Raw genomic sequence first — 17774 nt, 5'->3', positions numbered from 1 at the left:
ACTCAAATTCAGGGATTACTGAGACATATGCAGACCGCATTTTGTTACTTCATACCTATGTAATAAAATAAATCCATCCATTATCTTTACCACTTGGGGGCTTCACTCTGCACACATGGCCAGGCTATCAGGCTAGCTTTTATTTTGAAAGGACACATCTGAATGACCTGTGATTTGTTCGTTTCTCTCCGCCAGACCAAACCTCTCACTTCCAGATCACTTCCTGTATTTGGTTCATTCTTTTTCTGGTAGAATCTGCAGTTTGTAAATTTGTTTGAGGTAAAAATGTTCCATCTCTTTAAAAGTGTTTCTGATTTTGTAAAGTTGTTTTGTTCTTGGTAAAAGTGACTAATGTCATTTTGTTTTATAAAATGTAAATTTGTCTCCATCTTTGTTCAAGTGTTTCATCCTTTGTAAATCTGCATTGCACTTCCCAGCCACCGTACAGAACACTACATCTGACATGAAGAGCTTAGACTAGAAAGAGAAAGGGAGGACAGACGGCCGCTGAAAACAGGTTGCTGACAGGAAGGACAAACAACAAGATGGACACTTAGCAGGAACGCTGTGCTGAAATCTCTGAGCGCTGAAGGCAAGGGGAAAGTCAATTGAAAGCTAAAGCTGTGCCTGTGTGAAACAGTGTGTGGGACTGTTATCCGTTAAAGAGATTGTGCTGGGCTCTTTTCCTGTCTGAGCCTTTTAGATTTCCACTTAAGGATTATTCACCTGCTGAGACATTTCTTGAGAAAGGCCCGTGATATCATGATGTTATCCTGACATTCACTGCTCAAAATGTCTTTCTTCACTGACTGTCTCTGTTTGGATGACCTCGTTGCTGTGTAAACACAAACAAGTCCCATTAAGTATAAACGTGTTGTTTTACTTTGCTTTGCTGACTCCCAAAGTTGACTATATTTGGGTTTGGGGATTCATTTGGCTCGTAAGAACACCTAACGCACCTTTATCAATGACAGGTTGTTTTTTAGAGATGCTCTCTGCTGGACTCCAAGATACACTACCAGTCAAAAGTGTGGACACACCTTCTCATTCAATGGTTTTTATTTATTTTAATTGTTTTCAACATTGTAGATTAATACTGAAGACATCAAAACTATGAAATAATCTGGTTTTACCATAATCTGGATTACAACAGTAGTCAAATAGATCTATCCATTGTGTACTAACCCTACCTCTGAACAACACAACTGATGGTCTCAAACACATTAAGAACATAAACTGTATAAAATATGGACGTAGGATCCGTGACGTCACCCATCTGTTTCTGAAGCGCTGTTTTGAGACCAATCAGCAGCGGGAGCCATATTGCTTCTGTGGAGCCAGTGTGACGTAAAGAGGCAGAGTTTGAGCCTCCTAGCCAACAGCTACAGTGTTCCCGCAGGCAGCTGTGCCTCTCATTAGAAGACTAGTAATCTCAATATCTTCAAAATTGCTGCGTTAGAAAAAAATTCACCCCCCTCACAGTGAGAGCACATCGAGAAATGAGGTATTCAGACTACACTCATCTTTTGTACCAGGCTGTAAACATGTTTATTAATGCTGTAAAGATCGGCTTTTTCCCATTCATGTGTATGTGACTTCCGGTACTTCCGGAACCAGCCTCAAGCGGATCCTCAATGAACTGCAGCTTTTAACACTTCTGCTTTGGACTCATATTTTTAGACCGGAGGTTGCAGCTTCATTAAGAAGGCAAGTCCTTCTACAAATGAACTCTTGACAAGGCTCGTGTTCATTAGAAACCATTCCAGGAGACCACTTCATGAAGCAGACTGAGAGAATACCAAGAGTGTGCAAAGCTGTCATGAAGGAAAAAGGGGGCTACTTTACAGAATCTAAAATATAAAACAGATTCTGCTTTGTTTAACACTTTTTGGTTCATTCAATAATTCCATATATGTTCTTTCATAGTTTTGATGTCTTCAGTATTAATCTACAGTGTTTACAATCATTACAATAAATACAAACCCTTGAATGAGAAGGTGTTTCCACACTTTTGACTGGTATGTGTTTTTAAAAAAGAATCTGGATCACCAACTTCTCTTCTTTTACACCACGGAGGAGAGGTTTTTCTCTCTGCCTAAGATCAAGATCACACTGCACACACACACACACACACAAACACACACACACACACACACACACACAGTGTAATCACCATCCTCCATGCCAGGCAAGTGCTTAACAGGATCATCTTGAAAGGAATAAAGGTATTAGTGAGCGTTCAGCTACAGGAGCAGCACGCTACAGCTCACAAAGAGGGATCCTATACGTTTCTATACAATCACAACATCATGCAGTGTGACTGAGCGGTGTGGACTGTAGTTTTCAATTAAAGGAGAATCTGCCAGCGAGGACAGGGAGACTCTTTAAAGTGTTTTATAACACTGTGCTTTATTAGTCCAGTTAGTTAGTGTCATGTTAAATGCAAAGTAAACCTTAAAGAGCTGTTCACAAATACTCTGAGTCCAGGTTGTCTCCATGTCCATTCTTATTGGATACTCTAAATCAGGAATTTCACTTTGTATAAGAATTATGACATTGACAGACTACAGCAGAAATGTATGAGTTTATACAAACATTGAAGTTATGCCAAAAAAAATTATAATAAAAGAAACAAAAGATAAATTAATTTTTAAACGTTTTTACAATTATTATAATTTTTTTTAATTTACATTTTTCATTTTTTTTCTTTTAATTGTATTGATTACAATTCAATGTTATTGTCTAACTAATACATTTCAAATTATAAAAAAAAGTGAGTTTTATTTTTTAATGATTTAAAATGTATTAGTTTTGTTTTTACAAACATTCAAGTAACGGAAAAGAATATATATATATATTTTTTTAAAACGAAAGATAAATATAATTTTCAAACGTTTTTAGTATTGCTTTAATTTTTATTTACTTTTTTACTTTTTAAATGATTTTATTTAGCTTTTTTATTGTGTTGTCTAACAAATACATTTCAAATTATAAAAAAGTGAGTTTTATTCTTTAATGGTTTAAAATGTATTAGTTTTAATAAATATTCAAGTAAAGACACATAAATAATGAAAATTTGATTAAAAAAAAGTAATTAGAAATGTAACAAAATAATGTTAAAAAAATGATGGCTTTATTATTTATCTTTTATTATTTCCTTTTTTATATTTTTTTGTTTCATTTTTTTGTCCTATTCTCATCATTTGTGTGTCTTTACTTGAATGCTTATAAAAACGTATATATTTGAAATTAAAAAGAAGCTAGTTTAACATTGACAGGAAAGGTATTAAAATATTTTAGATATTCCTGGACCCTTAAAAATAAGATCTCAAGGGTCGACCCATTAACCGTTCATAAATCATCAGGTGGAAAAAAGAGCGGTAAAAGACGCAGATCTTTAAAGTTATTTGGCCCACCTGTTATTTTGGTGTGTGTGGGTGTGTGTTTGGGTGTGTGTGTGTGTAAGGGGGGGCTCAAGGAACCTGCATTGCTGTCACCAGCCCGTCTTAATGAAGTCTAAAAATCTCTCTCATGGTGGATCCTTTGTGTAGGGAGACAGCCTCAGTGTTTTAAAGAAACCACTGCTGACATCTTACACTCATTTCATTCCTCACTTAAATGATTACTGGAGCTCTCTCTCTCTCTCTCTCTCTCTCTCTCTCTCTCTCTCTCTCTCTCTCTCTCTCTCTCTGTGTGTGTGTGTATGTGTGTGTGTGTCGTTGGTAATCAGTCAGCTTAGCTCTTCATCTTAGTAAACACCATTAGCCCGGAAGAACAGGAGAGCCAATCAGAGCTCTGTAGACCCAGCCGAGCCAGCCAATAGCAGCCAGGAACACGGAGTCCCATGTGACACCTGACCTGCTGCATGTCTATGAGCGTTGCTAAGGAAACCCAACTGTACAGGGCTGCGAGGATGCAGTCAAGCAACAGCAGAAAGATAGATGAGAGGAGAGAGAGAGAGATGCTCACACATACAGGAGAGGAGAGGAAAGCCAAAAAGCAAGAAGACAGAAGAGGAGTGTTTCCTGAAGAGAGAGCCGGTTTTATATTAAGTCCAGGATGTGGGATGTGGTTCTGGATTCAGATTTACAGCATGAACTCACAGTATGATGATCTATGGGAGCATTGGCTCGTGTCTTATTGCTTTAGAGATGTAAACCCAAACATTAACTGTCACCTTAAATGTGAGAATAACCTGCATTTAGCCAGAACGATCACTAGAAGAACAAAGAGCATCTTTACAATTATAATACATGCTCAGAAATAAAGCCTGTTTATACTAAGTGCAAGTATAACTGAAGCCCACTGTTATGAGGACACAAAGTCTTGAGCAATTCAAAATATAAAGATCGGTCATTTCATAAAAGAACAAATAGTTATTTATTTTTTTATGATTTCAATTTTTTTTAGTTTTTACAAATATTCAAATAATGACAAAAAAAATAATTAAATAAAAAAACGAGACAAAATTTATTATTTTTAAAACTTTTTTACAAATATTATATTTTGTATTTATTATTTAATTTTTGAATTTATTTTATTATGTTTTTTTATGTATTGTCTAATTAACATTTCAAATTATGAAAAAGTGATTTCATTTTTTTATGATTTTAAATGTATTAGAGTGAATAAATATTCAAGTAAAGACAGATAAATAATGACACTATGATTAAAAATAAATAAGAAGCGAAACAAATAATTCTTTTCACTATTATTAATATATATATACATTTTTTTCTTGTATTGTCTAAGTAATACATTTCAAGTTATAAAAAAGTGAGTTTCATTTTTTATGGTCTAAAATGTATTATTTTTTCACAAATATTCAAGTAAAGGCATAATAACACTACCATAAAAAAAATAATAATTTAACAAAATAAAGCAAAAAGTTGTCTTCATTATTTCTATTTACTTTAACAAATATAATTTTTTGTTGTATTGTCATCGTTTGTGTCTTTACTTTAATGTTTATAAAAACTAATACATTTGAAATTATAAAAGAAAGTTAATTTCATGGTATTTCTTTGTCCAATCATTTTTTCCTAGTGTACAAATTAAGCCAAAGTAATACTGTAATTTATCATATTTTTAAAGCATCATATTTGTAGATCATATTCTTGTAAAATAATGAGTTCAGTGTAACTAGTGCACTATGTTAATTACATGGCTGCAAGATCCCTATACACTGACATACTGTATGTAGCAGAAGTAACCTGAGATTGAAGAGTATCATGTGCGTTGTCATTAAATGACTGAATGACTAAATTTCATTGATTATTTAAAACCATATTTTTTTCTTCCTGTTTTCTGTGATGGCACTTTACTTTAATCTCATTGGTGATATTTACTAAACCAGCGTTTTTGCCGGCCCCAATGTACAACCTTATAAAACCTTTCATGTGCAGTCAAAGCACAGAGCTGTGTTTGTGCATCACGTTACCTTCTCTGACAGCTTCTCTCCATTATTACAACGACCCGATGAGGATGAATCAATATAAATCCACCTGGGTCTTGAGTGGTATCAGTAAACCCCCCATGACTTTGATGTGTTTAAAATGATCAGTGAACAGTTCTTCTGTTGGACCCTCCTTCATTTCTCTCTCTATCCATCACCCTCCTCCATCTCTCCATCTTTTTCTTCTTCCTACTCAAACAGCCTGCTCCACCTTCACTGAAGCACAGCAGCTATCGTCTGAATGATCGTTTTGTTTCTTTGTGATCAGGATTGATTACACTCTGGTCATCCACACACACTTTAATCACATCACAGATTCATAGAAAGGAAACACGTATGCTGTAAAGGACACTGTGTACTGCTGAAGATAAACATACAACTAGGTCAATCTCTGCTGCTTCTACAGTATGTGGGTTTAAACACTTCACAAAGCCACCGTCGATTTCCTGCTGGTCCCTCTCTCTGTTTTAATTCTGCCTTTCTCTGCTTCCTGTTATTACATCACTCCCCTCTTTACAGTATAACGCTCTTTGTATTTACAATAATTATTCCTGTTTCCATGCAGATATCTCTTCAAGATCTGTTCACTAATTCATTTATCAATGCATCAAATCTTATCTATTGATGAGGACCTCCCTCCGTCCTCCCTCCCTCTGTCTCAATCTGTCTGTTTTCCTCTGCAGCCAACTTTTCTGCTTTGGCCTGATTTAACCCCTGAAACCAGTCTCATCTCAGGGATTAAACAGGCGGCAGCTTGGGATGCTGCTTGTGCGTGGAGTTTGGACTAACACCGGGAAACAGCCTTCGAGTCGTAGAGTTATGCAACAAAGCTTTAACTGTATGAAAGCTACTGTCAGCTCTGTTGCATGCACAGTGAGTCTGCAAGGGTGTGTTTTTAACCCTCCTGTTACCCTCAAATTTACTAACATCTTTAACCCTCGGGGGGCAATTTGACCCCAGCAATTTAAACCTCCAGAAACTGATTATCTGTTACCCAAGTTATGTGTCAGGTAACTTGTGTTTCTTTGTGAACCATCTAAACAGCCCTTTAAATGAAACATATTTCAAGCATAAACATTTTCTTAGAATTAATTTTCAATTGAGAGAGAGAGCAGAAAGGGAAAGCAAAGAGATCAACAGGAGAAATGGTTTAGAAGGCTGCTGTGCTAGCTTTTATACGTTAGCTCCACCCCGATATTTTGTGAAATATCAATGTCATCACATTAGGGTTGCAAAATTCCGGTAATTTTCAAAGTTGGAAACTTTCCATGGGAATTAACGGGAATTTATGGGAATAAAGCAGGAATTGACTAAATTGAAGGTTGGCTCTTAATAGGGAACTTAAATATAGTTGGGGAAAATATATTTGAGCATAATCCTGACTAAAACAACCAGATTTCATGCAAGTACAGTTGAATATCTCTGCTATTCCTCAATCACATGCACATAGCACATAGCACACTGCAGGGCTATTGAGACCACGCCCCCTACATGCACTGTGCATTCCTCCATCACATGCACACATGATTTCTAGAATCCTGCAGAGGCTTGAGGAGCTTGAGGGAAGATGCATGTTATTTGCATGTTGAATGGGACTTTGTTGGAGGGAGAGCGGCTCTTTTCATTTAACATTAACATGAATGGGACTCTGTTGGGATTGCATTGTTGTTAATTTTTGAATGGGTTGGGTCGGGGGGGATGAGTAATATTAAACTGAATATTCATGTTTTTGTTCTTCAATGAAAGAATTGATTGTTCAATAAAATATTTAACACTTGATAAAGTTCTACTTACAAATAAATCTGTTTGAATTGTATTGTTTTGGATGGATGTCTGCTTATAACTAAACAAATATTGATGCTTGGATGTGATACCTTTTCATTAAATTACCATCAATTCACAGTTAATTCCCATAATTCCCATAAAAGGAAAGTTTCCAATTTGGAATATTTCCAAAATTCCCAGTCTTACCTTCCCATGGAGATTTACTGGAAACTTTACGGAAATATTCCGCCCCTTTGCAACCCTACTTCACATGAACAATTATTTTCCTACCCTATAGCACAGGAAACATCAACGTTCTGGTGGGAGAGATATTTCCCCCTCCCATGTAGTGTAACCATCAGTGGTTCTCAGTGCTACAGGTATGGTTACGTTAGGTTAGAGCTCTAATGCAGAGGGACCTCAATATCATCCAAAACAACCAAAACAATGTGTCTAAAATGTTGATATTTCTTATGTTATTTACAGCTAAAACAGTCTGAGGTCACACTGACCCCAAGGAACACCAATGCATAATTTTTTTTCACAGGAAATTGGATCATATCAACATTTTAATTTTATGTTTTCCCAGTTGTCCCCATTCAATTAGGAAAAGTCATGAAATATGGCGATAAGGCAAAAAAATGATGTTAATCATTAATTTAGAGACGTTAAACATTGAATGGGGTCAAATTGACCCCAGATAATATATAAAAGGAGGGTTAAAGAAAAATAAATGCAGTTTGCGTTTCATTCAAAGAGACTCAAGGTGCATAGTGCATGGTACTGATGGTGTAGACGTAGATTCAACACAAAGGGTTATACTAAATTTAAGATCATAACCATGCACCTTTAATTTGATCTTGTAAACAATAAATGATGCCAACACACACTTTAAAATTGTTGCAGCAAATAAATACTGCAGTTTTTCCTGCAGTCAAACCAAAGAAGACCGTCATATTTGTGTCATAGACTCTCCCTTGTCAACAAAGAGTAACTCACTCTACCACAAATACCATCCTCTTTCTTATTTCTTTAAATGTGAATCTTTAGCTCTTTGGTTCAGGAATAATTACGAGAACAATTAAAACTTTAGAAAGTCCATGTGAGTGTCAGAATCAAGACTAAGATCTGGTATGGTATGGATGTGGATTCAATATCTGTTAAAATGTGACTTCTTTCAGTTTCTCTTAAAATTTAACTGATCTCTTTTCCAAAGCACTCTTGGTCATCTTTGGACTTGTCCTTTGGAAGCTTTAGTCCTTCTGTGTCCCACTAACCTCATCCTCATCAGATACCACTGCATGGCCAAAACCTGAAGGACTTACACAACTGGTCTACATGTAGGTAGGATGAGTGGTGATGGTTGGGAGGACTGAAGATAAGGAGGAGAAACAAAGACGAAGAAACCAGGGTCCAAATTATGTTTCGAAGTCTGTCCTTATTTACCCCCTGCCTCTACAGCAGGTGTGTGTGTGTGTGTGTGTGTGTGTGTGTGTGTGTGTGTGTGTGTGTGTGTGTGTGTGTGTGTGTGTGTGTGTGTGTAAAAGGCACAATAGAAGATTGAATTAAAGGATGACCCAAGAAGACCTGTGGACAGCTCCATCTATCCCCTCTAACGCACCACCTGCCTGTCAGCTACTCTCTTGCAGCAGGTCGCAGTGATCCGGGGTGGATGTGAAACCCTTAGATATCACATTCAGCCCTTTCCTGTCTGTTTCACAAACACAGAAACCCATCCCTTCTGCCCCTCTTACCTCCGTCTGAGTAGGTCTCTGTTCCGTATCCGTCCTGCAGCCCGTTGTTCCACGTCCCCTCGTACTTCCCGCTCGTCCCCATGCTCTCACGCAGGCCGTAGCGTCCCTTAAAGCCGTGCGTCCACTCGCCTTTGTACACCCAGCGGCCTTTATTCTCAACACCCACCCCATGTCTCTTTCCATGAGCCCAGGTACCCTGGTAGGTGTTTCCACTGGGCCATGTGTAGACACCCAGCAGCTCAAAGCCGTGCGCCCAGGATCCGCAATACTCGCCTTGGCCCTTGGGTCCTGTACAGATCCCGTGGCCGTGTGCCTTGCCCTCATCCCACCCTCCGCAGTATGACCCCCCATCGTCAAAGTTGAACCTGCCGCCAGTGGACATGCATGAAATAGGTCTTGGCAATTCTCCTGAAGCCTCGACAAAAAGAAAAAGATAGGAAAAATAAAAGAAGGGGGGGAGAAGAGAAGGACAGGTTGGTGCTAGAACCAATCCATGGATCTGGTTCTTGAGGTTGGCTGGGTAAGGGATAAGGAGGAGGCAGGAGTGAGAGGGAAAGAACTGCAACTCAAGTAAAGCACCACCCCTCCTGTTTTTGGGTGCTTTGGAGAAAAAGGAGAGAAGCGGTGAACAAAAAGCTTGGCCCCTGAAGGGGATGTTAGGGGTCTCCTGGCCTTGTGAAAAATGTTGATGCAGTTTACATCATTCTCTTGGTCAGCACTTTAGTGGCATCAGCTAGCCCTTCCAGCTTTTGTGTGGCTGATGCAAGATAGATAGGAGAAGACTGGGCACAGAGTTCCCATTATCCCCTCTCAGCAGGAGTTTTAACCCTCAGCCAGCTACATCAGCCTGCCAATGGCCTGCCTACACAGTCTATGACACACATGCACAACTCTTCCACCTACTACTTTCCTGTTTTCCACTCAGGCATCCGCGCTCAGTGGCCTCCTACCTGATGATGCCTCCACCTCTTTGGAGTGTACTACCAAGAAATCCCTCTGTTGCAGCTCTGCAAACCTCAGAGCCTGGACATGGAAGTCACCTGCGCCTCCCTAATCAGAACCAAGGCCAGACTGGTTATGTGACATCTTATGTGTTGGAGGAAAAACAAAACTCTCTTATCAACTTCCCCTCCCTCCCCCCAAGTAATAACCTCTATATATGTATGTATGTATGTATGTATGTAAATAAATCTATGTTTTCCAATTCACCTGAAGCCTGCTCCTGATGCTGAGACAAAAAGGGACCACTAAAGTCTAACTTGGCATCTGTAGCTTACATCAGGCTTCACCATGCTATTTTTATTCTCAGCCTTCACCACATACATTGTGCCTGGTTACAGAGCGCACACAGGCACAGATCGAGGAGGAGACGGAATAATGAGCTAAATACATAAGGTTATCTGTTCGGCTGCCTTTGTTTTGTCTGTCCTGTCTTGCTGGAGAGCAGCAATGCAGTCTCCTGCCTTGTGCACGCACACACACAGGCACACACAATCTATCTCACAGCAAATGCGCATAGACAAAGAAATCAAACATCTAACTTAATATATCTCCCCTCTCTCCCTCTCCCTCTCTCTTGGTCCGTTCGTAGGTCTTTAATCCACCGCGTCCATAATTGGTTTATCCTCTGCGGGAGTTGTCTTCAGATGGCTTGCTTGATAAAATAACATCCATCTTTAGGATCCAGTTAAGGTGTGTTCTGTCCTCTTCAACATCTCCTGCTTTTCCCTATATTCCCCAATGGAGTACCGGCTAACACCTAGCCAGCCTTCCGGTCTGCTGTGTTGGTCTACAAGCTCCTCAGCTCCTATAGCTGGATCACTGTATCTCTCTCTCTCTCTCATGTGTGTGTGTGTGTGTGTGTGTGTGTGTGTGTGTCTCAGAAAATCTCCTCATTAGAGAGGACCGTTCCATTGCAGCCAGCCACCCCCCACCATGCTGCTTGATAGCACACTCCAGCTCTTAAAGAGACACACACGCGCTGTGAACAGGGCAGGGAGCATTTCCTCTTCTCCTCTTTTTCAATCCCCTGTAGCTTTTAATATTTTCTCCTCATCTCTTGTCCTCCTTTCTGTCTCAGCTGGTTGGTCTGAGAGTCCAAAGATGAGTTAAGGAATCAATAGTTTTAGCAAACCTATAAATGACACTTGAAGGAGTAAAGAGTATTATGTGGAAATTAGGAAACTGAAACCAGCATCGACCCGTCTTAACTGGGATGAAAGTGTTAACCAGTTAACTTTATACTGGGCCAGATGATACCTTATTTTTTCATTTTATTCTGTCTTTATTATAATGATCAATCTAATAGATCTGGAACCACGGACATTTGAGTTTACATGCAGGGGCGTGTCTAGACTTTTTGGACTGTGACAGTCAAACTGGGGTACTGACTTAGGCAGGGATGCAAATGTAAGCATTTTCCGTGATCGACTTTTGCAAATGTTAACTATCGATTAGAGTTAGCATAAGAGTTTTCTCATGTAAAAACAAGGCCGAATGCGTTGTTTCCCCCTAAATTATATTTTCCACAGCAACAACATGCATATATCTAACAGTAATGAATACGGGTACAACATGTTGAACACGCTGAGTATCAACGATCAGGCTCATAAAAATATTCTCTGCAAACATACAGTCTTACAAAGAGAAGACTCAGACCACTAACAGAAAAGTACTTCAGACTCCCAGTGTCCAGTTTTCTGTAATAAAAAAGGCTTCATTTGGGTGCAAAGAAAACTCCTGAAAGCCTGTTGAAACCAAGCAGTAACCTCTGGTCTAAAAATATGAGTCCAATGCAGAAGTGTTAAAAACTGCAGTTCATCGAGGATCCACTTGAGACTGGCTCCGGAAGTACCGGAAACCACATACACACCAATTCAAAGAAGCTGATCTTTACAGCAGAAATCAACATGTTTACAGTCTGGTTCAAAAGACAAGTGTGGTCTGGAAAGCTCTTTTCTCGATCGGCACACACTGTACGGGGGGAATTTTTTATAACTTGATACTTTTGAAGATATTTAACTTTTCCATAATGAGAGGCACAGCTGACTTGACTGACAGGTGGGAACACTGTAGCTGTTAGTGAGGAGGCTCAAAGCCTGCCTCTTTACATCAAACCAGCTCGACAGAAGTTAGGTTGAGTTCAGCATTTCCAATATGGCACCTGCGGCCAACAGTCTTCAAAACACACCTGGGGTGGCCAATCAGATTTCAAGGGGGGGCCCATGCCATCCCTGAAAACTCATCTGGACAAGCCCCTGTTTACCAAAGATGGTCCAAATGAAAAGTCTAGTCTCTGCCGAATTGGCTTTGGTAGCCTCTAACAGTTGGGTCAGTCACACAAAACGTTGATCATTTATTGAAGTTTCCCCTTAATTAGCCCATCCAGTCTACATGTGTTTTGTGGACATGGAGGCCTCCGATTGTTGTCCCTTGTCACTGATCCTGTTTGTGATTTTCATGGACAGGATCTCAAGGCCCAACCGTGAGGAGGAGGGTCTCCAGTTTGGGGGCATTAGAAATTCATCTCTGCTTTTTGCAGACGATGTGGTTCTGTTGGCTTCTTCGAGCTGGGACCTCTAGCAGGCATTGGGGTGGTTTGCAGTTGAGTGCGAAGCTGCCGGGATGAGAGTCAGTACCTCTAAGTCTGAGGCCATGGTTCTCTGCTGGAAAACGGTAGATTGCCCTCTCTGGGTGGGGAGCGAGTCTTTGCTCCAAGTGAGGGAGTTTAAGCGTTTTGGGGTCTTGTTCACGAGTGGGGGTAACATGGAGCGTGAGATCCACAGGCGGATTGGTGCAGCGTCAGCAGTGATGCAAGCGTTGTACCGGGCCGTCGTGGTGAAGAGGGAGCTGAGCCGGAAGGCAAAGCTTTCAATTTACCAGTCGGTCTACAATCCAACCCTCACCTATGGTCATGAGCTGTGGGTCATGACCGAAAGGATAAGATCGCGGATACAAGCGGCTGAAATTAGTTTCCTCTGAAGGGTGTCTGGGCTCGGCCTTAGAGAGAGGGTCAGGAGCTCAGACATCCGGAGGGAGCTCGGAGTAGAGCCGCTGCTCCTTTGCATTGAAAAGAGTCAGTTAAAGGGTTTCTGGTATCTGATAAGGATGCCTCCCGGACACCTCCCTTTAGAGATGTTCCAGGAGGCAACTTTCAACTGGGAGAAGGCCCTGGGGTAGACCCAGAACTCGTTGGAGTGATTACATATTCCACCTGGTCTGGGAATGCCTCAGGATCCCACAGGAGGAGCTAGGAAAGGGAAGAGGGATGCCCAGGTTGATCTGCTTGGACTGCTGCCTCCTTGACCCAACCCTAGATAAGCAGAAGAAACTGGATGGACTTGTGTAGAACCCTGACCTGTGGTAGTTTAAAGCCTGACACTCTTGTGAAGGAACACAGGACTGAAATGAACTGTTGCATTTGAGTGGGGAAGAGGATGTTTTCAAATAGGCACATGAGCAACAGCTACAGTAATCCCAAGCAGTACTTATTCTACTGAAATCATGGGGCATTGTTTCTATGCAAAGAACTGTGTGGGCCAGGTAACCACAAACTCAATGTCAAAGAATGCTTTAGAGGGAAACTTCTTTGACAACAGAACCACAGAGTCTAAACCACTAAACCACCAGAATGCAGCAGCAGCACGTCTGGTCTTCAACCAGCCTAAGACAGCTCATGTCACTCCCCTGCTCATTTCGCTACACTGGCTTCCAGTTGCAGCTCGCATCAGATACAAAACTCTAATCATGACTTACAAAGCAGTCATCAAAACCGCTCCAGTTTACCTGGAACCCCTCATCCAGGTCTACTGCCCGTCTCGCCCGCCACGCTCAGCCTCAGAAAGGCGCCTAGTGCTTCCAGCACACAAGGCCTCAAAATCACTAGCTGGACTCTTCTCTTCTGTTGCCCCTAAATGGTGGAATGAATTGGCCAACTCCATTCGATCTGCAGAGTCCCTCTCTACTTTCAAAAGACAGCTAAAGACCCAGCTCTTTAGGAAGCACTATGCACTTAGCTAGACTGTTCTCCACTGTTGTCCCCAGTGTCAGATCATGTCTTCCAGCTACAGTTGACTCACACTGTCCTGCTCTACTCTGGGAATCTGTGTTCAGCTCTTGAGTGACCCAGCACTTGGTAATTATTGTGGTGATGACAAGTTCATTGTTGATGATGATAATGGAAGGTCTGAAATTGTTTGGTTGCTTCATTGTAGATGTTCCTTACTTATTTTTGTGCATTGCCTTTACACTGCTTGGCAGTACCTGCACCCAAATGGACTTGAAGCACTTTGTTACTCTTCCTGATCTTGTTTCCTCTTGTCTAGATCTTTGCTTGTGTTGTTCTTGTTCTTGTATGTACGTCGCTTTGGATAAAAGCGTCTGCTAAATGACATTGTAACATTGCAACTACCGATTCTCTCTTCATAAAAAGCATTCACACTGATACAGAGAGTCCACACAGTTCAATGCAGCAGGTAGATTTCAAAGCTCAAAATCTCACAGTATTATATGGTTTGGGTTATTATGGGAGTCCTCCAAAATGGAGTTAGAGCTGGGCACTGTCCCATACGCCCTGTAAACCCAATGTAGTGTGCTAACTGAGCTACTGCATTAAAACACAAAGTTAGTCGTGTCAGGTAAGATGAATTAATATTAATTTCAGTTGTGGAAGAAAATTTTACCAAGAACTGAGGGAAATAAAACAACTTGTATAGGTCATAAACAAGGGAGTCAGAATCTGACTAAGTTAAATTCAATGTTGGCAATTCACCTCTGCTAGTAGATATTTAATTACTCCAACCAAAAATACAACATTGAAAGCGAAGGTCTTCAAGAAGATATTAGTCCTGCTCATTAAAGGGTAATCCACTTTGCTTAGTGTGACATGCAAAAACATAAAAGTCATAAACCATACAAATTTAAAAAGGTAAAATAAAATTCACAGTCTGAATGATTTTGTGTTTAATATATCATAAATCCAAGAGGACTGATTGAAACTATAAAATGTTGAAGAACTATTTGAAAAAAAATAAGATGTTAAAAATATGTTGAAATGATTTTAGGGGTCATATGTTAGATTATTACCCGGCTCTCTTGCTGATCTTCCGGCTGTGTAAGATGCTTGATTCTGATTGGTCCAAACCCCTTGACAGCGGTTATTAACTTTCACTAACATGAGCAACACCAGAGGCAAACTGATCACACGTCATGACACCATAGACTGTAAGGTGAGGTAAAAAACGTTAGCTTCCGTTAGAAAACAATGTGTCTAAAATGTTAGCTTCTGTTAGCATGCTAAATCAGCAGGCTACGGATGTTTTCATATTGGATCCTGTCCATCAATGGTTGTAAAACTTTCATATGAAGAAAGTGTGATGGTCTTAAGGTTGGCCTTTCTACCTCTTATTACTTTCCTGTCACTGGATCAGTTCTCCTTGTTTCAGGTGTTGGATTAGTCTTCAGAGAGAGCTCACAGTAATACAGCACATCTAAGCAGGCTGGACTCAGGAGGCAACAAAGCTGACCTGCACAGTATTTTCAGGCTGATAACTCCTATGGCTCATTTACTTTGTTCGATTCAGATTTTTTGAGCTTATGCTACTAGGTTTGCCAACTGTCCTGTATTAGCCAGGACATCCCATATATTGGGGTTAATTGGTTTGTTTCATACGGGACCTCAATTGTCCCGTACATTGACTATTAACTCTTGTAAATACAGCAGACTGCACTCTACAGATCTTAGATCAGATAAAACGGCAGTGGCAGATCATGTGCCAATCACACCGCCTGTCATCCAATCACAGGCCCCCTCACGTGCATCAGTTGTATACAGCGCAAATGCACTAAATCCTGCAAAAACTCTGGCTGTGCAAAAGGACAAAAGACTGCTTGAGTCAGTCAAGAGCAGCAAAAAGTATCCATGGAAAAGTACATGGGAGTCATACTCCTCTTTTGCATTGAACTTTTCTTTTCCCTGTTTTTTGATGTAAAGAGCCAAACCGTGGTTTCTTTGAGGTTTCTTCATATGAGGTTACATAATGATACAGTAAGGATTAAAGGGAATATACACACTTCCTGCATTTCCAGTTGAATCAGAATATGAATATACGCTGAATTCACACATCATGCTCACACCACCATGGCACCGTGCACCTGTCCCTAATTTAGTAGTGGGAAAGTTGGCAACCCTACATGCTGCCATTACAGTTTTTCTCAGTGGCTTTGGTACATTTCTCAGATCAGAATTGCAATTCTCAAAACTGCTTGTTCAATCTTCAGCAGTTTCTCATTTCTTTGAACAAGTTGCAAATGCTTTGGTACATCCATGCAAATGATTCTGTACAATTCTCTGCTGTTTCATTACATCATACATTATCAAGTGCTTATGTCATGTTGATCAAAATGTATTAGAATGGGTCTCTGTTGAATAGCCTCACCCTCCACAACATTTAGGCATTAGTTCATAGCATAAGTCTTCACATGCAGAATGGTTGAGCATGTTGTCAGAATATGTCAGTCATATTTCTGTACATTTCCATCAGACTTGTTTTCTAAATCTGTCCTGAATTGGCAAATTTCTCCCAGGTGAATCTTGACTTTCTCTAACCAAGGGAAATATGTGAAGCATTAGATCAACCAATGATCAACCAGTTTTCTGAAATAGCTCAAAGGTGCATCTCATGAGCCATCAACTGGCAAGTGTATATATAGCCAGAGCACAACACACTGGGTCTCATTCATGAAACGTGAGCAGCACAAATTTGTGTGTAAACCGTGTGCAGCGGAAATTGACCTGGATTTCCACATTCATCAATCTTTAAGTAGCTCTGATCTCTGAGTTACTTCTCACAAAATCTACACCTGCTCCCGACTGTGTGTAGCACTTGTGTAAATGTAGGAATACACATAAATACTGCTTGTGGAAAATGCTTGGAAATGACAATTGTAATACATACTGCTCTCTGCTATGTACACAATACAAAGATGCCTTAGAGACACGTAATTTAAACATGACAAAATATTAAAAAAAAATATATAACATATTTTTACAACAAATAAGTTGACAATTAAAGCTTGAGATCTAGATTAGGTTTATTTAGATTGTGAACTACTTGTTAAAAACCACACAGACTAACTGGAGCCTAATCTGACGAGGCCAACTAAAAGAAGCCACGCCATACCCGCACATTTGCAGGTTCTCTCCATGCTGGGTCCCACAGGGACCTTCCAGAGGGAGATGGCAGATAGATCTGGAATCTCCCAGCCATCAATGAGCCGCATTTTACCGGCAGTACTTGCCGGCATTATTGAATTAAGGCTGGAGTACATTTAATTCCTCTGTTGCGCACAACGGAAAATCGATGTAAAGCGGGGGTTTAGCGCACTGGCCAAAATGCCAAATGTCATCGGTGCCATAGACTGAATACACACACGCATCAAGGCTCCATCTGAGGATGCATTTGCATACATAAACCAGAAAAACTTTCATTCTGTGAATGTGCAGCTGATATGTGATGCAAACTGTGTGTTGCTCAACGTTGTGGCTCGGTGGCCCGGTGGGACAAATGACAGCTTTATAAGTTGGCACCCGTTTGAAGAATGGAGCTCAGAGCTGAAGATATTTGTCCGACCCCGACCCCGACCCGACCGTTGGGCCGGGCTCGGGCTTGCGAGGTAAATGAGCTGTCAGGTGAATCTGAACTCCCCTCAGCAAGCAGTCGTGCGTCAACGGCCCGAGCACTGGCTTGTGCGTAAAGTGATAATACAGGACCTCTATAAGATCCCATCATTCCTCTGGCCAA

The 17774-nt window shown here is 40.5% G+C and overlaps 1 protein-coding gene across 1 annotated transcript in view; it reads right to left on the bottom strand.

Annotated features, from left to right (window-relative positions):
* The window catches only part of jph3 (junctophilin 3), a 55102-nt gene extending 45744 nt beyond the window's left edge, over positions 1-9358 (bottom strand). Inside the window, exon 1 of the mRNA XM_034686006.1 lies at positions 8974-9358. Within this exon, the coding sequence (XP_034541897.1) occupies positions 8974-9355 (382 nt within the window). The 5' untranslated portion in view covers positions 9356-9358. The remainder of the gene's footprint in view (positions 1-8973) is intronic.
* Positions 9359-17774: the final 8416 nt, after the last annotated feature.

The sequence above is a fragment of the Notolabrus celidotus genome, chromosome 6, assembly GCF_009762535.1.
Source record: "Notolabrus celidotus isolate fNotCel1 chromosome 6, fNotCel1.pri, whole genome shotgun sequence".
Taxonomy (NCBI): Eukaryota; Metazoa; Chordata; class Actinopteri; order Labriformes; family Labridae; genus Notolabrus; species Notolabrus celidotus.
Note: the sequence above shows the minus strand (reverse complement) of the source record. Positions and strands in the feature narration are given on the sequence as shown.